At 40.1% G+C, this 26,514-nt stretch overlaps 2 protein-coding genes and 1 long non-coding RNA gene across 4 annotated transcripts in view; 2 read left to right on the top strand and 1 right to left on the bottom strand.

Annotated features, from left to right (window-relative positions):
- The first annotated feature begins 35 nt into the window (after positions 1–35).
- Positions 36–19,060, top strand: afg1lb (AFG1 like ATPase b). Of its 2 annotated transcripts, XM_077711445.1 has the most exons (13): positions 37–347; positions 792–1,066; positions 3,348–3,402; positions 4,066–4,167; positions 4,394–4,521; positions 7,785–7,884; positions 9,822–9,880; positions 15,931–16,013; positions 16,824–16,894; positions 17,350–17,450; positions 18,268–18,408; positions 18,512–18,619; positions 18,752–19,060. In XM_077711445.1, the coding sequence occupies exons 1-13, from the start codon at positions 233–235 to the stop codon at positions 18,914–18,916; spliced, it is 1,503 nt and encodes a 500-aa protein (XP_077567571.1). In that variant the 5' UTR covers positions 37–232; the 3' UTR covers positions 18,917–19,060. The 2 variants fall into 2 exon arrangements, with proteins under 2 accessions (XP_077567572.1, XP_077567571.1); XM_077711446.1 differs by lacking the exon at positions 16,824–16,894 and having other exon boundaries at positions 36–347; positions 17,384–17,450.
- On the bottom strand, positions 565–17,439 carry LOC144192383 (uncharacterized). Its single transcript, XR_013325108.1, has 3 exons — positions 17,372–17,439; positions 3,661–3,728; positions 565–686 (listed from the first exon to the last, which is right to left on the bottom strand). It is a non-coding gene; the product is annotated as an uncharacterized LOC144192383 (long non-coding RNA).
- A 3,511-nt stretch (positions 19,061–22,571) lies between the features above and the next one.
- The window catches only part of foxo3b (forkhead box O3b), a 31,889-nt gene continuing 27,946 nt past the window's right edge, over positions 22,572–26,514 (top strand). Inside the window, exons 1-2 of the mRNA XM_077711419.1 lie at positions 22,572–22,793; positions 22,875–23,568. Of these exons, the coding sequence (XP_077567545.1) occupies positions 23,011–23,568 (558 nt within the window). The 5' untranslated portion in view covers positions 22,572–22,793; positions 22,875–23,010. The remainder of the gene's footprint in view (positions 22,794–22,874; positions 23,569–26,514) is intronic.

Here is a 26,514-nt window from a genome sequence, read left to right as displayed (position 1 = left end):
CTCTAGTTCCGATCAGCTGAGCTTCAGCTGACAGCTGCAGCCCGGTTTGTTTACAACCTGCCAATTTGTTATCACACACCCACTGCACGGACGAGATGACCATCATCAGAAATTGTATTTATAATAAATGAATCTACATACAATCTAGCAAGGCCTAACAACAGCAATGCTTGATATGCCAAATCATTTTGTTTTAAAGTGTGTCAATAAAGTTACTGTATATTGAAGGATCATGGCAGCGTACGTGTTTCCCCCATTTGCGCGATTCTCATTGATATTTGAACCTTTTGGACATCTAATGACATTAAGGATCACTTGTCGCCAGATCTCAAGGACCACTTTTAACGGTATCTCGTACTTGGTTGCTGTTTGCATGACATTTATAGACATTAACTGCCTTTGTGCTTGTGTAACATTGCATCAGAGAAACTAGTTGTTTGCTCACTTTTCATTTGCTATTAATGAACACCTTTATGATGATAGATATCAAATCTAGGAGCACTGGCAGTGATCCGTTGTCTTTGCAAACGTGTAGCCATTTTTTTGAATTGAAAAACAACATACCTGAGGTCACTGTGCGGGAATTTGACCTTGCAAAGAATTCCAGCATATGTAATAGGGAGCAGGACCAATGCACAATGTAGTATCCATCAGCTGGTTTATGTTGTGGTTTCGTAATGTTTTTTCTGTAAAAATAAATGAATGAAATTAGTTACACATCCCCAAGTTCATTTACAAAATCTGCTATTCACTAGGGTTAATATTCTTTATTATTGTCTTTTTTTTCCAAGGTTACACTAGTTCTTCATCCTCATCATCTTTCTCAAAGACTACCACTGTTGATTCTGGGAACACAATCACCCAGTATGACCAACTGGTAAAATGTGGCTCTATTAGAGAAGATGCTCTGCAGAGGAGAGTTCTCCAGCAGTTGACTCGTCTACAAAATAAACTCCAAAACTACAGTAATACTTCCTACCTGCCTCCTTTGAGATTAAATGAAAACTATGACGGACTTCCAAAAAGGACAGACACTTGCATTACAGCTAGTGCTCCTGCTCATAAGGTAATCGTGCAATGAAAACTATGAAAAATTCCTCGTGTTGCACATTCAGTATAACATAGAACAACGAATGGGTGTTTGTTTCAAACTTTGTTGTGCCATGACATCTGTTCCCTTATTCAACTACATAGCCTCTTTTACATTAAACATATGGAGAGACTTTGCATTGTACCATACTGTACTCCAGTTAAATCAGCATTTGTGGCCAAGGGGCACAGGTCAAAGAGAGGGTAGGGGTCTGGGAAGCATTTTAGAGCGGTGTAATGTCGGGGATTGTTGTTGTTTTTAGGTCAGGGGAGATGACTGTCTAGTGTTCCGTGCTGGGATTTTTCGCTGGCACAGACGCACGAGGTTAGTGCAGAGATTTGGGAAGGCAGCCGGGGGCAGACCTCCCGCTGGGTATGTCCCAGCGCCCCTCTCACACTCTCACCGTCCCCATGCAGTAATGAGAGAGGAGGGGGATCCCCATTATCTGGGCCATTCTTGTCCTTTTTGCTTTTGATTTGGGACTTTGACAAATACTTTGGTGTGAGGCTATCAACACCACCGCCACTACCCCCGCCCCTTTCTGTCTATGTGCACCTTATTTCTTCACCCCCCCTCCTCTCATTCTCTTTGGCTCTCACACACATTGACTGGACAATTACTCCTGTTTGAATCAGGTCATAACACTGTCCGTTTCAGTGTCTTTTCTCCCTACCGCCATTGTTCTGGCTAACTGACCAAGTCTGTGAGGAGAGTACACTTGACTTCATATTGACCCAATGTGGCGTGGTTTTGCGGATGGTCGATTAACAATGGGCCATTGTCTCCGGAGAGCCACCCACAAGTCAGACCTGTACAATTTGACACTGTCGCTCCTCCATGGATTTTTTTGGGCGATGTAAGAGGAAGCATTTTTGAAAATGTCCCTCCTATGAACTCTTCCTACATGAGGCACTCTTCTCTCCCTGTCATTCGCTGAAGTTGAGATGAGGCCAGACAGTTTTTTTGAATGGACGGCCTTGTCTTTCTCCACTCTGCCATGGCAAAATGGCCTCCAGCCACAACTCGCTAGTAGCCAAGCCAGTGGGCATGTTGGGAAGTCAGGGAGAAGTCACAACACTGTTATGCCGGAGCAAACAGGAAGGGCTTGTTCCCGGTCCAGTGTTTCAATCCAGGCTTGGCTTGAGTGAGTGAGTGAGTGACTGAGTGAGGCAACAGGAAAAGGGTAGGCAAAATTTTTCATTTAGTTTTCAATCAGCTTTTGTCCACATTTACCCAAGTCAAGTGCTTTTCTTGCAGTGGAGTGCTGTCGCCATGAAATAGTCACTAAATTAAAATTGAAGTGGACAATCCTCCCTGTTCAGACCTCATAATGTTGAAGCAATGTTATGTTGCCTGGTTACTGACAGACAGGACAGATAGGTTAGAACCTGTTAAGTCATTTTTTCTGAACTTAGTGCAATGTAGGACAGTTCAAGACAGATAATTAGTTGTTCTAAAGTAGCTAAGAAAGAAAAAAATATCTGAAGGGATGATACAAAATGCAACTTTTTGGCGGCATATGCGTAGCAGGTACATTACCAAGACTTCTTTCGGCCACACCCATACAAATTCGTAAAACTAGAAGAATGAAAAACATTCAAGGCCACTCCAATTTGGCTATTACATCTAATAAAAAGATCCAATTTGTTTATACCCAGTGTGAGTTGAGTTCATGTGTAGACTGATGACACTTGCATTTAATAGGCTGGACCTTCTTTCTTCATATTTGGCTTTACTCAGTATGCGCCGCTTGGTCTCATAGACGCCGATCTTTTTTTCCATTCTTTTTTTTTTTGAAGCAGAGACCTTTTGATGATAGGAGGCAGGCAGCACAATGACTTCCAGCAGCACCTCAATGCAACAGTACCGTATCACAATTAGCAGCGCTAAACAGGCTGCACACAGACAAGTCCAGTCCATCTCGTATGGAGCCTCATTCAGTCCTCTCCGTTTTGTCTGACAAATCCCCCCATTGTTCCACTGATGATGCTTTTCTTTCGTGGGAACCCTGGCTTGTCTTGTTGATTAGATCCCCTTTGTCTTCCTCCCCTGCAGTGGGCTAGTCTGGAGAATGTGAAACCTCAAACTGTAGTGGTGGCTTAATGCCTCACAATACTTTGTTTATGAATCAGCGCTTTGGGTCTGTACAGTGACGGATATAACAAAGTTTACGTATTGGTCTCCAGGATATCTATATTGTTAAAGCCAATTTTAGGGTGTTACTTAGTATTGTGATTTTTTTTCCGTCCTCATAAAGGAAGAAGATGCTCTCCCTCCACCACCAAAAGGCTTCTATATCTATGGAGATGTTGGTAAAGATACATTCATGACATCTTTGGTGTATTTTTGTAGTATGCAAATACCACTTATATGTGAAATATATATCTATAATGGAGTGCAATTTCACATGAAAGAAAATGGAAACAAGTACTAAGTATTTGTAAAATTGACTAAGTCAACAGGTCATGTACTCAAAACAGGACATGTATGATGTTTAATGCTGTCCAAATGTTACCTGAAACTACTATTATATAAAGATGGAGTAACATAAAATTGTAGAAGACACCTACCTGACTGGCGACCAGTCGAGGCTGTAGTCTGTCTTTATGTAAAGTCAGTTGTGATAGGCTCCCGTACTCTGTAGACAAGCAGTGTTGAAAGGAACAAATTAATTATACTGTACATCAACTAATGATAAAGAAACAGAGATTACTCAGTGCAGCCAACAAGCAGAGATACATTTTCTAAGAAACTGTGTACCTGACTATGAAAAATACTAAATGAACTATAAACAGCTTGCCATATATTCCTCATGTACTTTGAGTCACAATTGTGGAATTAAAGTTAATACAGCAACAACAAGAATTCAGGTCATCAACAGAGTTATTGAAATAATGTCAATGATGTGGAATTTGTTTCTAATTGCCTAGAAAACCAATGCAAATATTGCCTTTCCATCTGTTTCTACCAATCAGGCACTGGGAAAACCATGCTCATGGATATGTTTTACTGTGGGGTGCAAAATAGCCAGAAAAAGAGAGTCCACTTCAATGGCTTCATGCTGGACATCCACAAAAGTTAGTGTTCTCCTCCCATCGCAATACGACAACAACATAAGCTTTGACTCAAGTTAAATAGAAATGTTCCACCCCCCGACACTTTAAATGCTATACTTATCTCCGTTGTGTGTTTACATTGTCAAAGCTTTGCCTTTAATTGTCCGCCATTATGCTGGCGCAGGTAAAATTACCACTTTATGAGTGCAGGTGTGCTTTTTAAGACATTTTGCGCGTTGCTTTGAAGGGATCCATCGGAGGAAACAAAGCCTGCCGAGACGTCAGCTGGGCAACATGTTCACCTACGACCCCATATCGCCGGTTGCCATGGATATCGCCTCCGAAACCTGCCTCTTGTGTTTCGATGAGTTTCAGGTGAGTGACTGTTTTACTCACAGTGTGTGAAGATCTAAGTTATTTCTCAAAATGTTGTGTTATGTTATTTGTGGTGGTAGAATGTTGGAATTCCTTAAAATTCTTCTGGAAACTTGCTGGAAAAAGATAGTACAACTAAAAGTATTTTATGTCTTTTAACTGTGCTTTTAATGCATATATTTTATAAAGAAGTATTTTGTAGGCATATAAGTATACATAAATTTATGTTGTGTGCTAAAATATAGAATGAAAAATTGCAAGATGAAATAATTTGGGAGATAAATAGGATTCTTAAAATACAAACTGTAGTTTGAGTTTACTGAAAGCTACTGGATTAAATGTTATCAGTAGAATTGACAACCTATTTTAATTTTTGCTTTGTTTTGAAAGAACAACAACAACAAAAACAAAGTTTGGTGCCCACTCCCCTCTTAGGAAACTGTAAATATAGCCAGAAAAACAGGACTGGGGACACCTTGTGGTCTTATTCAATAAAACATTCAGTGATGGGATTTCTAGCAGTGCAAAAAAAGTCAAAGCAGATAAAAGTTATAACCAGAGATAAATTACTGCGGGCCATTATAAAAAAAATTACAATCATGTTACATACCTGCCTATGCATTCGTCTTTGTGTTTTTAATTTTTTGACCAAATTAAATTCAACAATGAGTCTTATTCTGCTTTAAAATACTAAACATTATCAATAAGTTGTTATATTTTTCCCACGTTTAGACTATAGCATCATCCAATATGTTATGTGCATTATTACAATATCCGCCTAATTTTAAATGTATGCATAATGACCGCATAATCCATTAATATTGCTTTTAGAACTCGTATTGATCAAGAGTCAAAAATATAGTGGGTAACTTACAGATTTCCCTTAAAATGACATCAACTTTGGGTTTGACAATGGAATCATAATGCCCACATTTCTCTGATATCATTACCATAAAAGGCTGCAGGTCAAAGGTGACAGTAGGTACGGTTACGTTCTCTAATCACTGCACGTGCAACGATCAAGAGCTCGCTGGGCGCCCTTTCTTCCACATTTTAAAGCCCTGCCACTGTTTGCGCCCGCTACTCATTGATTTGTTTTTGTTTTCACCCGTCGCCATGCAGCTTGGCTTGAATACGACGAGGGGAAACATGCAGACGTGCGCATTGTTTACTACGCATAAACAAGAGGTTTCAAGGTTGGGGAGCGTCAGTGTCGATATAGACAGAAGTGAAAAGGGGGGGAAGTTCGGGGATGGATTTTCAGTTCTATACCAATCAGCATCCTCCTCCACTCAGCCATGCAAATGAGGCTCTGGGTATCAGTCGCACTCTCCTGCTTCTTTAAGTGAGTGGAGCTAGAAAGCGACTGGCAGCAGCGGCGGGTCAGATGGATCTTATCCTCTTAAATGCTAATGACATTTCTCCATTCTCTTCATTAGCGCCGTGCCATTATCAGTAATTTGTAGCCCCCCGCCATGCTCCCCTCCCTCCTCTCTGCCGCTCCCCTAATGAATACTAGCCATTGAGACATCCGAGACAGGGAAGGGAAGAAGAGGAGTGTGAAGAAAATGATTGTGCATCATTGTCTCAGGGTCTCAGTCACTGCTTTAGAAATGGCCCGCCGGTTCTGTACGTGAAGAGGTATAACATCAAAAGAGTTACAGCGCCTCGCCGCGACCGCACGGCCCGTCGGAGTAATTGGATGCTCATTTAAATATTGGGATTGGCCGACGGAGATTGCCCCATTATTTTTTTTGTCTCCCACAAGTGCGAGATCGGGCCCCTCCACTTTTCTCATTCTCTGGATATCCATTCTCTTCCCCCTCGACCCCCTCGAGTCATTCAGCAATCAATATTGCCCCCCTCGTACTACTACAGCCGTGTTGAGGGCGCATGAATAAACAAATTCAGGTTGTATAAAAGGTCATTTTTAAATGAGTCTTTTCAAATGAAAATAAAATACCGCGGTCGGAGAAAAACGCATCCAGGCTTGGCTTTCTGTTGTCATTAGGAGAGCACACAATATGAACGCACTCATTTGATGGCCCTCCCCGTGCCTGGAAACCTCTCCTTTGCCAAATCCAGGCTTTAACATGCATGTTAATTTAGTTTTGGCAAAGGGGGGTGGGTTTATTACACAAAATGCAGAAGTCTCCTTGGTATTAAAGGGGGGGCATATGCTGCGTTTAAGGCCAATAGAAGTGTGGGTCAAAGTGGAGAGGGTGGGATTTTTATTGAAGACTGGAGAGATTTGATTTGGAAACTTGACTCCAATTGCATTTGTTTCTACATGTAGATATTAAACTAAATTGCTGTAATCAATGGTTGTGGATTATTTTGTGTTAAATAATTGTTTTATTTATTTAGGTGAGAAATAATAAATCGTATCACCTTATTTTGATTAAAGTACAGATTGCACTGCTCCTCAATATTGTCCCAAAATCATACAATTTTGATATTGATAGAAATAGGTTTGGTATTATTGAAAATAAAAATATAAATTTATTTGGACAACTGATTTAAATAAAAAAGACTGAATGAATATTATCTCAAAGTGTTTTTTCCATTAACATTTTAAAGCTTGCATTTTTTTTTTTAATTCGAATTTAAATGACTTATTGTGGTCTTTTTTAAGCACGCATTTTCTAACAGCCGGTGGGGAGAATTTTCTATAGCCAATCCAGACCCCAAAATTAATTTTACAGCGAAATCATGTATAGAAGTTGACCTCTTCAATCAGTCATCAGGCAGGTTATATCAACGACCATAAAGATGTCTCTCTCTCGCCGTGTTTTTTCGGCAAAGGTGAAAAATAGAGACGAGTGTATTAAGAACAAAAGTGAGAGCGCTGCATCGCTGATTGAAAGGTCAGAGCCCTTCACATAATGGACGGTAACTCGCAAACGGCCTTGTTTCAGCGTTGTTATAGACATTTGCTACCGGTGAAAATAACGTAGAAGAAAAAGGCAGCACATAATTGAACGATTATGTGTGGCATGGCCGTCTTGATGTGGCTTTGGAGTCTGCCACCTTCACTCCATTGATTAAATTGTGTCCACTGTCTTGTTCTTATCATCATGACCATTCACTGTGACTACAAGTGGTTCTGGTATACATGTGGAAGTCGCATTGTGATGAATATATGCAGACAAAAGCACGTCTGAGTGACGACAACGCAAGGTGGAGTGTTGATGATTGGCTTTGACCCATGTCGTGTGGAAAGTGAAGATGAATTGTGATCTTTTATGGTCTCTTTAAATTAGGTGACGGACATTGCGGATGCTGTGATCCTGAAGCAGCTTTTCTGGACGTTATTCAAGACTGGAGTGGTGGTCGTGGCCACGTCCAACAGACCGCCTGATGGTATGGAATATTTCTTTTTTTTTTCTACTTTTTTAGTCATCTAGTGCTGTCAATGACAGCCAATAAGTTAAATACTATGACAAAAAAACAAATGTGGAATTACTTTTCTATTCATTTGAATTAGGTTTAGTTTTTAGAAGCATTGAATATTTCAGAAATTTATTCATAACTATAAAAACAAATTAGTAGTAATTTATTTTACTGTTAGTGTTAGATTTTCAGGTATTTTTTTACAGTACATATAAATATTAGTTTATTATATTAAATCATAGGTCAAGAATCTTGATATGGATCAAATTTATGTTTTATCTTTAAAGCAATAGGGTTATTTTTTTGTTTGTAACTGCAAATAAACCAAAAATCCCAATTTTAAATGCAAATATTAATAAATAAGTTATAAGTTAGAGCCATTTTAAAAAAGCACATATATATATATTCCCTGATTTAAACCACCTAATGGATGCAGAAAAACGTTAAAAGGAAAAAAAAGTTCCAAGCATCTTTTAAACACTACTTCATTTCACCTGTAATATATGCAGTCAATAAATTACACTTAACTAAGCGGTTTCTGAGTGGATACCAAATGCAGGAAACACAATAATCTAGATAGATACTCAACATGGCTGATATTTTCAAGCTACTAGGAACAAAGACACCAAACCTCACAAACTTAATAGAGAGCCTACTTGGTATTAATTGCGCTGTTAATGGAATACATGACAGCATACAGAGAAAACTGGACATGAAAGGCATACATTTGCCATCTTTATTGATGTGGAGATGGCACTATCAAAAGGCCCCTCCATGTGTTTGTTGATACGAGAGCACATAAAGAAGATTTCAATGTATTTTTTGGTTTTCATACTAATGGAGACTCATAAAAGCGAAAAGGCTTGACCGTTTGAATTGTATCTTTGGTAGGGAAACTAGTCTGCTGCCCCCACGTTGCTTAATTAAATGTATAAGGCCGATGGTGATGGAGATTTAAAGAATTCCAAGTAATATATTTATCTCATAGGCATATCATTAAATATTTCCTCATTAAAATTTGCTTCCTATTTGAGATACAAATGTCAACAATAATGGATATTTTAATTCTGGCAATAAAAGGCGGAGAGAATAAAATGACTGACTAAATTGCAAACTTAACTGTTATGTTTAAAAAAAAAATATTAATGAATGTATTCACCCTTAATTGCCCGCCAAATTATTAGTTTATATATTTTTTGGGGGTCTTTCCTGAAATGTTTCGATCAAACATGTCCTTTTCACAGTTAAAAATATCTGCTAATATCGGTAATAACTCCTATTTTAAATCTACTATCTACTTATGATTGACTTTCTTCTTGAAACCAGTACAACATGGCGGAGTAAGAAAGTAAACAAGCGCTTCCTAATGAAGTCTTTTTTTTTCTTGATGCCGATGCAATCCACAACTGTATAGAGAAGAGAGCCCGGTCCCATTGTAACGTGTTAAAGCCCAAACATCAACAACAACCAGTTGCATTGCATCCGCAGCTGGAGGGTTTAAGCCTCATCTCGCTCGTACGTACACCGCGTCTTTGTCCCGGTTTGTGTGCCAATGGCGACCTGTTTTATCTGTGTATCAGGGATGCTACTTCAAATGTAATTTGTTTCAGCCGAGCTAATTGAAACCCCTATTCAGCCAGCCGCCGTGGATATTGTCTGCCCTGAAAAGGCGACAGTCCTTTCTCCCGCCACCATTGTTTGGGAATGTAATGAATTTTATGTTGCCGCCGCTCTGCCGGTAGAGAAATCCATTTTTCTCCCCCTGCTTTGGGCTCTTTTGTCATATCTCCCCAATCTCATCCTTCAGTTCATCAATAGCCACTTTATGTGCCAATCTGTGGCGGGGAATGACATTATTAGAAGGCTAAACAGCACCTCTAATACAGGCCCCTCCTCTCCTCTTTCAGATCTGTACAAAAACGGACTTCAGAGGGACACCTTTCTACCTTTTATCGACGTGCTGAAGGTAGAGACAAAGTCACACCTCGCTCTTGTGCTGGCTAATAAATTCATTTGTCCACAACACATGTGCGCACATGTGTGTATTGTAAGCTTCTCCTCAGTGGGTTTTGATGTGTCTGCTTCCTGGCTGCCTCTCACACTGTCACAAAGCTGTCTTTGATCAGAGCGGGCTTAAGGCTGAGCCCAGAAAAAAAGTATCAGACTAGCTAGTGGGGGGGAAAAGAATAACAATAATAACCGAGAACGAGGATGGCCGATATGATTGGCAAGAAGAGTGACTAAAGCTGATTACTTGCATTTCAAAAGTAAAAGTGGCTGACATCCATAGCGAATGATCTGCTTTGCAATTTAAGTAGCTCACGCCATTATCCCTCCACGCATCCCAGATGAACGATGATGTGTTTTGGAGTGATCGTGACCATAAATTAGTTGCACAATGATTTGTTGTGATGCATTTTCCTACAGCTCAAAGCAGCATTCTTGCACGTTTTTGCTGCTATTTAGTGAAAAAGGCTATTCTGGTATTGTGCCACTGATATTTTTCCCACCAGGCTGGGCTCTTCTAATCTATTTTCTACACTGTTGTCACAAAGAATTGTAGCCTGTGAATGTTTTATTTCTTTGATTTAGTTGTTTCCTGGCTTTACTTGTTATATTTAAGAGTGTTACTTTCCATTCTGTCCCTATGGTAGTAGGTAAATAAAAATGTGTACCTAGGTAACCAGTAATTTAGGACATACAAACTGTTGCTGAACATAAAAGGCTAAAAAAGTAGGGCCAGGGGATTTTAAGATTGTCATAGCAATTTTTATTAACTATGTAGATGGATCAACCCTTTAATATTTAACCGATTATATTCACTTGCAGACATAAACTAACCTGTTTTGAATAGTCCCTTAGATAAAGTAAATGATAACACTAAACATATATTTAAAAAAATAAAATAAACATATTGTACTCTAAAATACAATATACCTTTTGTACTTTGAACCTCCGCTACTTTACTGCGCCATTCTACAAATACTACCTGTTAAAAAAAACTGCAACATGAAATCCAAGGTTAAAAATATTGCGGCATAATTGAGATTGGCCATTATATTGATTCCCCAAGCCTACTTGAAACAAACTTTTTTTTTATTTCTGATCAAATCCACCTTCCACAATCCAAAGTGACAGCTTCCAACCTGACTGCGATTTTTCTCTTCCCGAGCATACCATGACAACATGAATCAGCTTTAAATCTCCCACTCCATCAAACTGATAGTCCACATGCTCCCCACCCGGCCACCAAGCATCACCCCTTTGCCCCCTTTAATCCACCCTCATCACGGTCTTTGAATGCCTGTTGTCCCTCTCTGCCCCGCAGTACCTCCTGTCTTTCAGACTTCCATGTTTCCTTTTGTGAGGCCATCTGGTTTTTGGGGTCGAGGCCTTTTTCGGCAAGTATGCGTCGCCCTCTATACTAGTCTGCTGCAAAGAGTTAAAGCGTGTTTTTAACAGGGTCACCTCGCTAACTAGCTGACCCTCAATGGATTGAATTAATGCTCACTGGGACCGAGGCGGCGGGCCCTCCCCCTCGATGCAACTCACACTTGTATGTGCGTGCCTGATTGTATTTCAATAGGTGGCGAGAGAGTGAATGATTGTGTTAAAGGTTGTTTTTTTTTTGGGTGGGGGGGTATTTAGGGTTGAAATAGCCAGTGACATTTCCACCCTGTCACCTGGGCTGAAGTGAAAGAGGTTAATCCAGTGCTTCTGTCTGCTTGGGTTGAAGTCTTTATTTAACTATTGACTCCTGATTAGATAAAACCGCCTTTTCTCTCGTTTCCTCTGTAATGTCAAGGCACTGGTGGCCATGTCCCAGATTTTCGTGGGTTTGTAAATTTCTTAGTGAAGTTGAACTGAATCCAAAATTAGTTGAAAATTGTAGTAATTTCAAACAGTGTAAAATCAAGTCGTTTATCATATGTTCTAAAGAACACTGATTTAATGGCCTATTTTCTATTTTATGATCCTGACTTGAACATATCTAATGAAATTATGTACCGTTCCAAATAACAGTGTGCATAATATTTTTAATTAATAACTCATTCAAATAACAGATTTTGTGATAAAGCAAAAAAGAGTTATTATTACTCAAGACAGTATGCCATTAAACATATGCCCCAAAGAACAGTATCTACACTTCAATAAATTAGAATATTATTAGTAAGTGTAAATTATCCTTGGCAACCTATGATTTTAGCACTTTTTAAAATTATTATTTTTTAATTCAACGGCTATAACTTGAAATTCTTTGACTTTTGACTATAATTCTTCCTTCTCCAATCATTTGAACCCAATTTCTTCAAAGCCATCGTTTCTATCAAGCTGTTTGGTCCGTCCTTGCAAGGCATAGCATCCAAATGTATAAAATCCATAGTTTAAAGGGTTTTTTCCCCTAAATGGACACTGTCAGTAACGTAACTAAGACAGACTCCCTTTCAAAGTGTCCTCCCTCTCCACTCCACTTTTCATTGCCCATCCTCATGCTAACCTTTTATCCTGCTCTTTATGCTGTGACTACCCTGTTCTGTTTGCTTCTGTTACTCCTTCAAGGTCAGGCCTCGGTATTTTGTAGCACACAATGTGTCTTTTTTAGGGTTGTAGCTCATAGCGTGTGTGTGTGTGCGCTTGTATGTGTGTGTGTGTGTCTAAAAAGGCCACATAACAACAACCCTGAAGCTACTTTTAATTTTAAGTACGTCTGGGCTTACTGTTGTTTTTAAACTTTTTTTGTCATTTTTTATATTCTTTATTTGTATGATTCTATTGTTAACGATATCTGCAATAGAGAAATAATCTATAAAGAAGCAAAGTAAAGCCCTTGAGCAAAGACCTTGGATAGAAGGACTGCCCGTGAAGAGGCAGCCGCTTGCCAGTTCAAATCAAACAATCGTTGATATTTTGGATGACTGACATTGTCTCCGAGTTCATTTAATAACGGGGCAGTGACACATTGTGTGCTTCTGCCAGGCTTTCAGATCAGGGTCTCCAACGAGTACCAAATAATGGATGAAGGTGAATCAATCGCACTCTTCGAGTGTGAGGATGGTATCCACTTCATCTAATTGATTAAGTTACCTTGGTTCGGCTTTTTTCACTGTGCACACTTACGTTTTTTTAAAGGTTTTATGTTTACTCCATCAAGCGGTTTGTCATCTTGCGAAGGCACTATTTAATTGATAATTTGTTCTTAATGTATTTAGATAATGATGCAAGTTTTATCCCAACCCTGTTACTTTCAAAACTACCTCTGCTAAGATGTTTTTTTAAATAAAATGTCCAGGTTTTAAAATATTTAAGACTTCTAAAGAGTTTTACTAAGAGTTTAAGAGTTCAACTCTGGCATTTGCTCCACCAATGTAACATAATTTGGGAGTGACTGAGTTAAAAATAAATAAAAAGCAGAGCCCCTGCTGGCCAGGTACAGTCAGCACATCCAGCCTTATTGACTGTTTTCCCCCTTTTATTTTTGAGGGGTTTGCTTTTGGGCCTCGCCGCTGCGCAAAAGCCGTTTGAGACTGGGGGGTCTCGCAGGGGTCCCCGATCCCGAAAGGTGTGGCCTATACGCTTCAATAGATGTTTCCCCAAGAGGGGCAGCCAGAGGCAGGAGGAGGTTGTGAGAACGACCCCGCAGAACAAACCGTGGCTGGCCCAAGGCGGTCACTTTTTAAGGGAATAGATCATTAGGTGTAATTAGGGTGTTCGCATTGTCACCAAGACCCCCCACCCCTCCCCCCGACTGCGTAAGAATGAATAAAATCACTAGATAGCGCCCCGCCTCCCCACTCACTCTCACACACTGCAGTAGTTAGTGAAAACACTTTGATGTCACAAGAGTCGTCCAGAACTCGCCAGCATAAAGGCAGTGTTTTAAGCTTTTTCTCTCTCGACCCCTTCTATCCCTACCTCCCTTCTTCTTTTCTTTCCGTGCCTGCACACAAGGCTGTAAGACACACACGCTTGAATGAGCGACAGAACCCCCAGCCCCCCTCCCTACGCCACCCCACCTCCGAGACCCTAACCACCTCGCCCGCGCCGCCCTTCCTCTTTCACTCCCTCGTCTCTTTTTCAGCCTTCCCACCCCACATTTCTTTGAGGCCTGGTCAATTCTCTTTTGGCTAAACACAAAAAAAAAAGAAGCATCTAATGTTTTCTGCTCCCGGGTAATGAGGGAGTGGACCTCATCAGAGCCCAATAGTCAGCTATCCTTGGCTTTTGTTGTCGCTCAATGGCACGGCACTCTTTCAAAGACTCAAAAGCAACTTTTGGAGGAGTAAAAGATGGGGAAAAGAGCCGACGGATATAGAAGCAGCAGGCACACAGACAATAGAGGGAAAAAAGCCACTTTAGGAAATATATATATATAAGTATTACATCAAAATATTACCTATGGACATGTGAATTTATAGATGAGAATGCAAGTGTTACAAGTACCACTTTGTGATATTGTGAGAAAAGAAACAACTGAAATTTCAAGGGACTGAATGGCAAATTGTTGATTAAAAAATTAATTAGGATGGGTGTGGAATGTTATCCTACTACAGGGAAATTATTTTTTTTATTTTAAAATATTATTGTCAATGTTAAAATGTAATCATGGTAATTATGGGACAAGATAAAATGTATAATGTATTTTTTATGGTATAGTTGTTTTAGAGTAACTTTATTATTGTGTTTAATCTTTTGTTGCCTTATTTTAGGACTCTTTTATACTTGTAGGATCATAGTATTAAAACGACAAAGTTTATGTGATGTGATGTGATATGGACTACAAAAATGCACTTTAGTTAATGGTTCATGGGGGTAAAAAAAAAAAAACATTTTTAAAACCTCATCAAAATAGATTGGACTTCTTGCACAGTTCGGCAGCCAATCAATTGTTAAGGACGTGACCTGCAATCACTCCAAAATGAATAAGAAGTTACTGAAAAACTACTTGAAGTCAGCCATGGGAAAGAGAGCAGAGCATCCCTGTGCAATGTCTCCAGAAATGGCATCTTCTTGTAACTTAATGAAGTTAACTTACGCTTAACTATGGTTCACTTGAATGTAAAAGTTAAGACTGGCAAGAAAGCACAGAGGTGGGCGTTTGTGCCAAGGAGACGGCGACATGTAGGCGGATTAAATCTAGGAGGCTGTGACAAAGCCCTCGAGATGGATAATCAAGTAATGACCCGTACGGCCTCAGCCTCATTTGATTATAAATAACCTATGGAATCATCTCCACTGATTGGGTTTCCGCTCCCTTGTTCTTAGCGCGTCATTATTAGCGCATCTTTGAGGTTAGTTCATAAAGGGAGGCCAAAGACAATAGCGCTCATTCCGTGGCTGGGGAGGGTGGCGTCTACCTAGCGATTCCCCCACCGCTGTTTAGCCATTGGCGGGGTCAAGTCAGGTTGATGAAATGACACGTCCCTTTTGTGAGAGGGGGTGGGCTACTCTTGTCAGGGTGTTATTAAGCCAATTGGCTCCGAGCTGGATGCGCTGATCAAAAGTTGACAGCGGAGAAGAAAGGAGTATTTCCGTCCTCTTGCTTTATGATGATTGCTAATTATCCCACGGCTTAAGGGGGCCAGTGGCAGAAATTTGCTGATTTCCTAATGTGCGTCTTTAATGGGACCGAAGCATAATTCCTGTCTTTTCTTGGGGGGGGGGGGGGGGGGGGGGTGAATAGTGGAGATGATGATTACAGTTTGAGCTGTCCTCCCTAACATGAATCTTGTTGACATTGCACACTGGTTGAGAAAGTTTGAATTGCATCATACAGGTTCAGCACTTTGAATAGAGGCACAAAAAAGTAGATGTTGTTGCTTCTGTTTTAAACATTCTGCCTTTGGAAAAATACACAGAGCTCTAATTTAACCAAATATTTTTGGAATAGACAATGGCAATGTTGTAGTTTAGTTCACTTGGTCTCCTTTCTTTTTGAAATTTAATTTATAATTTAATGCCGTATTATATCTATTGTTTCTATGTAAAATTACAATTGAATTTTCTGTATGTGTACAGGAATACTGCCAGCCTATCTGCCTTGACTCTGGTGTGGACTACAGAAGGCTACACAGGACTGGAGCAGGGAAACTCTACTTTCTGTATGAAAAAAATACTTATTATTTTCCTGACCAAGTGGATTGAACAAATTATTTATATTGTCACGCACAAAATATGAAACTGTACTTACTCGTAACTAATTAGCTTTGAATTGGACATCTACTCCCTTTAACCTTTAACCAGTGTGTATTTCTGTTTTTATTGATTTTAATTTAATTTATATATTTTATTAACATTGTATTCAATTCTAAATGTATTTATACTGATAAAAACAATATAAAATGTACAGTAACAATTAATAATTATTTCCAATGACTAAAATTAGTCACTTTCCTGATAGATGTTTAAATTGTCTTTTAAAAATGTTAATATTTTTTAAAATACCAAAAAATAACCAATTCTAAAAATACAGGTTTTTAAAAGGGCTGCCAAGATGTTTTATGTCAACAGTAAATGGAAGCGAAAGTGAGGATGAATTGAGGATGATAAAGTCTCCATTGTGGAAAGTGGAGTCAATAGAATGTGACAAAATGGCCAAGCATTAAAAGCTAATTTTCTCTGTTATGAACACACGCGCTCTCAAGCGCTCTCCTCTATTCACTATATGTAAATAGAGTGCATCACTCACTGTTTAATAATGCAAATACACATACACACACACACCTCATTTGGATCTTCATTCACAGGCTAATGCTTGTGTTTAGTGAGGAACATCCTGCCTTTTTTTTCTACTCATGGAATAAAAAGCTAAGTAGCTTCCTCTCCACTATGCTCCTCACTGCTTATGTTTGATGTTGCCACTTCAGCACTATTAATTTCATATTCCATCAGCTCTTTATTGCCTCGTGCAGGACAGAAGAGCCTGACGGAGATGCTGTCTTGAATGCCATGTTTGATGAGCTGGCTTTTGGGCAAAATTGCAGTAAGGACTCTATCATACAAGTTGGTTACTACATTCTATTGGGGTTAAATAGGGTGTAAATGTGCCTTTTTAATATCAGCTTTAGAACGGATTGTGCTAAGTGATCATATTAATGCTACAGTTTATGTTGAGTAAAATACAGAGGGGGGTGAAAATGTCTCAAATAAATTATTCCAGCCTGGACCTCCAAATAATGTTGCATTTGTAATATTGACAGGGAAAAAGTACTCGATAATATTGCATTTGATTAATATTGAAAATAATTCTAAGTTCCCCATTGGGAGCAGTGTAATCATATTTTTCCAGTAAGACAATAGTATTAGTTGTTCTTTGATGAGGATAAAAAATATATGTATGAGTACCCATATTATTTACATGTGTTCCCTGCACTATTTATACAAAAAATAATTGTTGCTTGAAGTATATGACATGAAACAATTGACGTGTTTGGATAGTTATAGGTCCTCGAGTACTCACTGTGTTGGGCAGGGAAGTGACGCTTGAGAAGACCTGCGGCTCTGTTGCAGACTGTACTTTTCACGAGCTGTGTGGCAGAGTAAGTGATGCAACGGTTATTTTTCTACACACATACCCAACAGCATTTACTGTACAGTGTATGATGTAAAGTTTACAGCATAAGAATACAGTATACACTTTTTAAATTTATATATGCAGCAATACAATAAGATGTGTTTAATTCATACATTGACCACAGTAACAGAAAACATTTTTTTTCTCAAGTAGATGCTTCGAAATAAACAGTTTGTAGTTATTTTTTGAAGAAATGTCCCCTAGTAGGCAACAAAATAAGTCCACCTACATTAAGAACTTCCAAATAAAACTTTTGAAATCATTTATTCTCAACTCGTTTGCCTACATGAAATAGCCCACCAATGCAAAGCAAAGTTAACAGAAGAAAATCTCCCACTCTTAACTGACAAACAACACATCGAGGTCTCTTATTGACAATATCCACTTACTACTCATCCCAATTGCTCACTAGAAGCGCACCTCCTTACGTGCGTATTGTGTCAGACTCTCCCCTCCGTTAGCGGCCAATTTTCTGCTCAATGTCAAAAAGCAATTCTATTGATGTTGTGTTGAATAGTTAGGCCAGGTTTTGTGTGTGTTGTGTGCCTGTCATTCACTCTTGATAAATCTTGTGTCCTTTCCTTTGAACAGTTGCCTTGAATGGCAACACAGATTTTTAAAAAAAACATAAGAATTAAGGAGCTTTTTGCATTGAACATTGTTTAATGTAAAATAGCTCCAATACACATGTTATGGTGCAATAGAATCATTGTGTCCTTTTTTTCCCCCACCAGATTTGCAGTGTAAAAAACATGCATTCTATACATGTTGTTTTTTTCCAGGCTCTTGGCACCAGCGACTACCTGGAAATGGCACATCACTTCCACACGGTATTTATCCGCCACGTTCCAAAGCTGACACAACGCACGAAGGACCAAGTCAGGCGTTTCACCGCACTCGTCGATAACTTCTACGACAACAAGGTATCCCAGCATTGCCACCATCCTCAAATACATAGAAATGTATAGCAAGCCCATATAAATAACTATCAATGAAAAGAGATAACTTTTTGTCTGATTGCTTCAGGTCAGAGTGGTAATACAAGCTGCAGCTCCATTAGACCAGCTGTTTGCCCACACCGGAGTAGATGATGAACGTGACCAACAGCTTCTGGACGACTTGGGACTCAATGAGGTACAAGTACCATCCGACATATTCAGTAGAAGGAAAGCTACAGAGTGTCTTTGTAAACAGCTCTTATTTCTTGTAATGTCCATCCATAGCTGTTTTCAAATCATCTAATATATTTTGTAACCATCTGTTCAGGAGGATGGGAGGAATCTGTCTCTTTTCACAGCTGAAGAGGAACTATTTTCCTTTAAGAGGACTGTTTCCAGGCTAACAGAGATGCAGACTGATGCTTATTGGATGGCGGGAGGTCACATAATTAACAACAAACACGGGAAAGCATTTTCACAAAACACTACTTGATTGAAATTTTTATAATCAGTGCTGATAAAAATGGTTACCATTATGGATCTGCTCCACTTAATACAACGTGATTTGTTCATTTCCCTTGAGATGACTTTTGGTGTGGATTTGCTATTTGTAAATAAATGAGACTTGGCCTCTTTACGACTGTTTTTAAACTTTTAACGAAAGGAGGGTTACTGCAGTCTTTTTGCATATAAATGTTATCTGAAAATGGTAACTGGAAATCTTACTGAAAAATAAAATTGATAGATGAATTATAGGCACAGTTGTTGGCTGCTGCTCTCTAGTGGAGAAGGGAGAAGAGAAGGAAATATAACTAAGACTGACTAAACATTGCATGCCACATAACCCAATACATCCAATATTTTACATCTCATACAACATCCTACTTTGCAGCAACACTATAAAGACTGACAAATAAAAGATGGAATCTATTTGCAAGAGGTACATATTACAGGACAAAACTAGTTTCTATTTTGTGTTTGGGAACATCCCATTTTCCCCTGCAGGGGGAAGCAGAAGACAACCATTAGAAGCAAGAAACGGGTTTCTCCCTCTTCAAAGATGAGGTCATCCTCATGCACCATTCCTGCCTGGACCAGCCTTGCCTTTTGCCAATGCACAACAAAGAGATATCTGCTCTCTTTCAATGCTTTCCACCTAATAAGTGACCAAACAATCACACGGAACAATGACTAAAAATGAATAATGTCCATACAGATAGTGGAGGTAGTGATCCAATACCTCACAACTTACGTTGATTCAAGAAAAAATGCAAATAAACATTGCAAAATATATTCACTGCAAAGCTTCCAAAGCAAAATATGAGGAATATTATGCAATGGCAATTACCTGAACCAAATTTAATTGTGCATACTTAAAATAAAAGTAATTCACTATAACCAGCAACAACTGAAGCCAGTTCACTAAAGTCTTAAAATGCAGCATCTGGTAAATTTGATATGTTCCGGACTTCAGGCTATAATTGACTTATTATTCCTAATGAGTCCCATTAGTGTGGCACAACTTCGTTATGGTGGTTTTTAAGCACCAAAAAGTTGACATGAGTGTAAGGTTTCATCGCGACAAGCCACTAAACTTTCATGCAAATCAATGTGCCCTGTGGTGCTATTTTTGGCCTTAAAGGGGGCATGTTAGGGCATGTTTTCATTCAAATTCAGATGATGTCCCCATTTAAAATTGCAGAGTAGAAAAAGAAACCCAAAATTATTTCCAGCATTTTCGGGACGTGAATTAAAACTCAGGTTATTATTTAATGCCATTCAGAATTGATTGTCTATTCATGAATGAGATTTTACCACAAAATGAACCTTTCCATTCACTTTGTGTGAATGTCAAGGATGAATGAAGCCTTTACGTTGAAATGTACGTGGCATATAGTTTTCTATGCAGTCAAACTGCTGCATCGGGGGTTTTCTTTTATTTGAGGTGAACAAAAAGCTTCACACTATGCGGGTGCGCTATATTCCATGGGCTTCTATTCCATGTGTGACAGTCTATAAATGTGCTCATAAATAATACATAACATTGAGCTATCTTCAAAGGTGCTTCAAACCACACAGTGCAGGAACTGAAGTCCATTGCATGTGTATTCATCCCTTTAAATGATTGTTGTCATATTTATAATATCAGTATTCACAGCCATTTGGCTCATCTGTACAATGTGGGTTGCATCAAATAGTCGTTGGAACACCATTGAGCTAAATTATACTCCAATTATCTGTAAAAGTATTTCCTTTGTTGAAACGAGCTTTGCAACACAGTTCCAATATTGAAAAAAAAAGATTCTCGGTTTAAATATGATTTTCAGTCTTCTAGAACAGTGTTTCCCAACCACTGTGCCGCGGCACACTGGTGTGCCGTGAGCAATGGTCAGGTGTGCCGTGGGAAATTGCAAGAAGTCATACAATGTGATATTGAGAGAGAAAAATTTATATGAATATAAGGAGATTATAAAGGAACTATTACAAGAATCAAATCAAAATATGATGGACGTTAAATTGTAGATTATACTATTATTTGATTCAAGTTGTCAAACAGTAATTTTTTTGCTCTTTCTCTAAGTCGAAACGGAAGTTGTCTGGTTTCTAGGGCAGCAACTTTTGCCGACGTAAAGTCTGTGTGAGAACAATTTTTTTTGCGGAATATTAGGAGATTTAAGTAATATTTAGAGAAAAATCATAAAATGATGCGATCAATAACGTTACTTGGTTATTTGCATCACTCAAACCGGAAGATGTTCAGGGTCCACAGGCCAGATTTCCGTGACATTAGGTCATTGTGAAGAATTAGATTTTGGAATAATTTTGGATGCGATTTCTGCTGATAAAACTTTGATGAGAATAACTATTATAAATATAGGCGACAAAGATTTTCAGATGGTGGTGTCCCTTGAGATTTTTTTCAATGCAAAAAGTGTGCCTCGGCTCAAAAAAGGTTGGGATACACTGTTCTAGAATGACTATTTGCTTTGCAAAGCTTCCGATTTAAATATGAATTCCAGTCTTCTATTATGGTAATTGTGAATTATTGCCATCTCATAAAACGCACACGCTGCAGATATGCATGTCATTTCGGTTGTTAAGCTTGCCTATCGTGAACCTTCATTCCTGCACAGGTGCACATGTGCCGAGCATGGCATGGAAACAAAGAGCACTGCTTGTTTTGATCACATCAAGACGGAGAAGGAAAGAGGATAAAAAAAGAGGAGGAGGTGGGAAGGCTCTCTCTCTCTTACTCTGGCCACTCAACAAGATGACGTAATTCTGGGACCAGGTGGACGAGATGTCGGGGAGAAAAGAGGTGGAGCTTCAACCATCCCTGACAGTGTGATTGACAGTTAGTTAAAGCTACATTCAGATTAAAATGAAAATATTCGTGGCAGTGCGAGTGGTCACACAAAAAATGAACCTCATTGATTGATGCATTCACAGACTGATCATCACTCAAATAACAACCAGGACCTTTTTCTACTGGGAAGTTTGCCACCCTACTTTCTCAGACAAGCCTGTTTCGACTACACATCTGAAAAGTGTCCCTTCAGATATCAAGTAACTATTTGAACACAAAAGGTGAAGAATCAAGTGTAGCCAGACTGCAAAACAACACACATTTATCCACCATGTAAATAGACCGGTACTTTCACATGGATATAAAGACATGCTATTTTTCTTCTTCATCCCACTCACTGTTATTAACTATGATAACTATATTTGAATTGGGACGAAGGGCAATAAACACTGTTACTCTCCTGGTTTAAATCTAAGTCAATTGAAGTCAATGTCAGAAAAAGCCATTACAGAAAACAATCTCCGTTCAAACTGTATTCATATCTCAAGACACCGCTTATATGTGGTGGTTTTCTATATACAATAAATAGGTAATATTGCTCCAGAGGTAACCAAATTCAGTCTGCCAGAATTCCAAATGCATTTCATCTCTACAATTTTTTATTGCAGATGGTGTGTGTGTGTGTGTACTTGACATCTGTTTGTTGTATTGTAGCCCAAATTTGGATGGAAACCTGTTGTGTAAATTGCTTCAAAAGCCACGCTGGGTCTCTACTGACATGTTCAGGCGTGTTCTCCTCCTGTCGTGTCTCTTTAAAAGGCGCAGCCGTGCAAGAACAGGATCCACCAGGGGGCTGGACCTTGCACGCCTCGCACGCTTGTGGCTGTCTGAGTGATGCGTGTGTGCGCGCGCGTCTACTTGTGCGTGTGTTTTAACGGAGCACATCGAGATACAGTACAGTAGTAAGCCGGAGTGAGGGGGCAGTCTTGGGGAGGAAAGACAAGGCGATGGCGTGTGGAGGACTTTCCCAAATGTTTTAAAGTCTTGCTTTTTCACACAAGAGGTAATGTATAGTTTGGGACTTGATAGTTTTCGCTGTCCAATTCACGATCGCTCCTTGACGTGTGCGTGTGTTCCTCCACAGGCGCTTCACAAAAAGACTTGCAGTTTGGAATCGCGAGCAGTTGAATAGCAACAAAGAACGGGAGCGCGCATTGATGGGACGCGACTTTGACAGCTCTCGGTATCGTCGCTCGTAAAGTCAAAACAAGAAGGACATCATGGCCGAGGCCGCGCTTGCTGAAGCCGTGGCCATCGACCCGGACTTCGAGCCCCAGCAGCGGCCGCGCTCTTGCACCTGGCCGCTACCTCGGCCGGACTCGGGCGCCGCTAAACCGGACGCCCACGATATCATCCCGGAGGAGGAGGACGATGACGATGATGGTGCCCACCACCAACATTCGGCCATCAGCGGCGGCAGCGGGGGCTCCGGTGCCGTCACGGACGACCAGAGCAGCGGCAGCCCATTGGCCGATGGCGCGCTCTCTTCCCCCGGCCAGGAGAGCGGCGGCTCCCCGCACTCTGCGCACTCTCCACCAGCCATCACCGCAGCCTCCGGAGCTCTCACTCCGGGCGGCTTACCGGTGCAGCAGACCCCAAGGAAGACATCATCCCGCCGCAACGCCTGGGGGAATCTCTCGTACGCCGATCTCATCACCAAAGCCATTGAGAGCACTCCGGACAAGAGACTGACACTGTCCCAGATCTATGACTGGATGGTCAGATCCATCCCATACTTTAAGGACAAAGGGGACAGCAACAGCTCGGCTGGATGGAAGGTAAGAAAAAGTCCCATGCACGCTCACAACTATTTTGCTCTCACAGCCCAGGCCCCCCTCCTTCCTCCATCAAAACAAAAACAAAAAAGCATGTGCCTTGTCAACACACACTCAAGACCCCCGCATACTTAAATGAGGTGCTATTTTCAAGATCTGATGCTCCCCTCACTCTGCAACAATTTTTGGCTTTATCTGTTAAGAATTAAAGCAAGTCAATGAATTTGATGGCACACTGAATTGACCTTACAAATACGCAGTACGATAGTTAGTAGAATGATTTTAGGGTGGGGGTAATCATCAGTTGCTCATTAAATTAACAATGCATGCCTTTTCAACTACCAAATGCCATCTGAAAAATCATTGCAGACATTAAATAGGTAAACCATAGCTTTGAAAGGAAAACAAGACAACTTGAACTAATGTTATTATCAGTAATACAGCACTAGTATTTTGAGTACTAGTAGTATTTTGAACACAATCGTAGATGAAGTGAAAAGCTCCAATTTGTTGCTCGTGATCAAAAATGTATTCAAAGATACAATTCAAGTAATAAAAGCAGCCTTGGTGAAAGGTTTGTTCAAGTATATATGTACGTATACAATGCATATATAATAACTCTGACAAGCAGACCATGTGTTGCAATGTGCATAAATCTAACAAGGAACTCCTACGATGCACCAAGAGAGGTACTAGTTGAGCATTAAATCTATTTTTGTGGTGTGGATGTCACATTGTTCCCAGCAAAACATTAGAAACACCTCCCCCTCAGTTGTATTACATGACTAACTCTTAACCAAAATGACACGGCGTAGGTGTGCCAATGATAAATGTGACATGAAAGCAGAGGTCCTTTGTTTCTCCTGATGCGAGCCATGTGCGTGAGCGCTGTCCACTGAGGCACACACAGAGAGACGTTGTAACCGGTTTATCTGGAAACACACTAGCCTAGTTTGTGTGCCTCCCAACAGTCATTTAAGTTAATCCATTAATAATGTCAAGGACGGAATGTAAACATATCAGTCTGCAGTAACACAAGCACAGCGTGGTCATGAGAAAATCTCTCAGACCAGTGAACGGAATCCTCTGCTTTTTATATTTAGAACTAGACGCACATATGATTATCGCAACACATGCGTGACCTTGTTTGCTGTTTGTTATGTAAAGCCTTGGCAGGGAACTGGCAGTGTCTCAGGCCAGGTAAGCAAGGTTGCTGCTACCACAACGGGGAATGATTACATAACCACTGCGCTGCTGAGACTTTAGGTTGAACCTGAGGGGAAAGCTTTGAAAGGCAAGGATTGGGGGCTAGGGCGGGCTCGCCCCTCCCAATAAAGACATGTGGGCTATGCGAAAAAGAAGCACATTAGATCAGGGAAGGTCAAGATTGACAATACTGCCCACATTTCCATTGAAATGCCTTTTTTTCCCAATGGTTCTCAAACGTGGAGTGCAATATGTGAAATGCTGGCTATTCTTCAACGCCAAATATTGGTCCAAGTGTCACAAATTGACATGGTGTAAAAATCGTTCCACACCCTTGGCCATTCCCATGAGGGCTTCTCAGGTTTTGCAATGCGTGCGAGTGTGTAGCCCCGCTAAGTCGAGGCCGGTTCTCTGTCACCATGAAAAGGCCGTGACTTCTGGAATTTCGGGCATGAGAGGCAATGTGCGGGTGTGTGTGGGGGTTTAGTGTTACGTGTGATCTGCCCATAAATCTTGGCTGGCTTTTTTTAGTCCTCTTACCCGAGACTCTCACCCTTTTTAAAAAAACATCAACATCACTTAAAATAGAGTAAACATACAGCCATTTTTAACACCTCTCACAAGATAGTCTAAGAAAGATGGTTTTGCTGAGTTTTTTTTCCAGAAGGTTTAAGAGTGTACGTCGCTTTACATTAAGGAATGTCATTTTCAGATGACTACTACACTAAGAGAACCCCTCCACCCCCCAAATCCCATTTTACTATTAAAGACTAAGTTCCACAATGTACAGTCAGGTGCACTCGCGGTTTCATGCAGCCAGGGCACCTTTTGTTGAGGAGATTTGCTGAGCAAATCCCAGTAATCCCTCTGGGTTTCTCTCCCAGGTTCCCACTTACGTCACTTCATATCTCTTGTTGGTGAAGCATTAACCTCGGAAAAAACTAGGTCAAGACAAGTGTAAGTAACTCAAGGAAATATCTGATCACTTTATGCAACTTCTACCAACCTCTTTGCAACTGCTCGAAAAAGCTTTATAAAGTCGTTATTATTGGGGAAATTACTGCTCTGGATGGATTGAACGATTCATTCTTGAATTAGGTATTGAATTGATAAAATAAATCAGTTTTATGGACTATATCAGCAGTATTAGAGTCTCATTTTATAAGCCTTTTTTCCCTTGGTTTCATAAGTCCCTGTAAAACTTTTGTTGAATGGAAACTCGAATTTAAGCACCATCTGAACAACTTTTGGCTCTCCTCCTCTCTCGTCTTAGATAAGTCATCTTTTTTTAGGATTTCGGATTCTAGCAGAGTCTGTGTTTTTCTTCCTGACGCCAAGATAGTTTCTGTCCAAAAGGGGCGGCTCCAGAGCTGTGGAGCTGCTGAAACAGGCGTTCAGAGAAGGGTCAGGCATTAAAGGAGAGAAACTGGACCTTAAAATAGTACTAGTGAGCACACCTGAAACACTGTGTATGTGTGTGTGAGAGATTTAAGTCTGAAGATTAGTCGCATCTGTGTGTATTTATGTGAGAATGTGTGTGTGAAAGTATTCCTGACTGCAGTGAACTTTGTGCTTTGCTGTTACTTAACCCTGCTCTAACAGGCTGCCTCTTTACAGCAGCTGCCCATCACAGTCCAAGACAAGGTTATGTCGCAGCCACGCTCCACACACACACACACACACACACACACACACACACACACACACACACACACACACAAATGCATGTCTACTCTATTCACT

This window comes from Stigmatopora nigra, unplaced genomic scaffold, assembly GCF_051989575.1.
Source record: "Stigmatopora nigra isolate UIUO_SnigA unplaced genomic scaffold, RoL_Snig_1.1 HiC_scaffold_26, whole genome shotgun sequence".
In the NCBI taxonomy this organism is placed as follows: domain Eukaryota; kingdom Metazoa; phylum Chordata; class Actinopteri; order Syngnathiformes; family Syngnathidae; genus Stigmatopora; species Stigmatopora nigra.
Note: the sequence above shows the minus strand (reverse complement) of the source record. Positions and strands in the feature narration are given on the sequence as shown.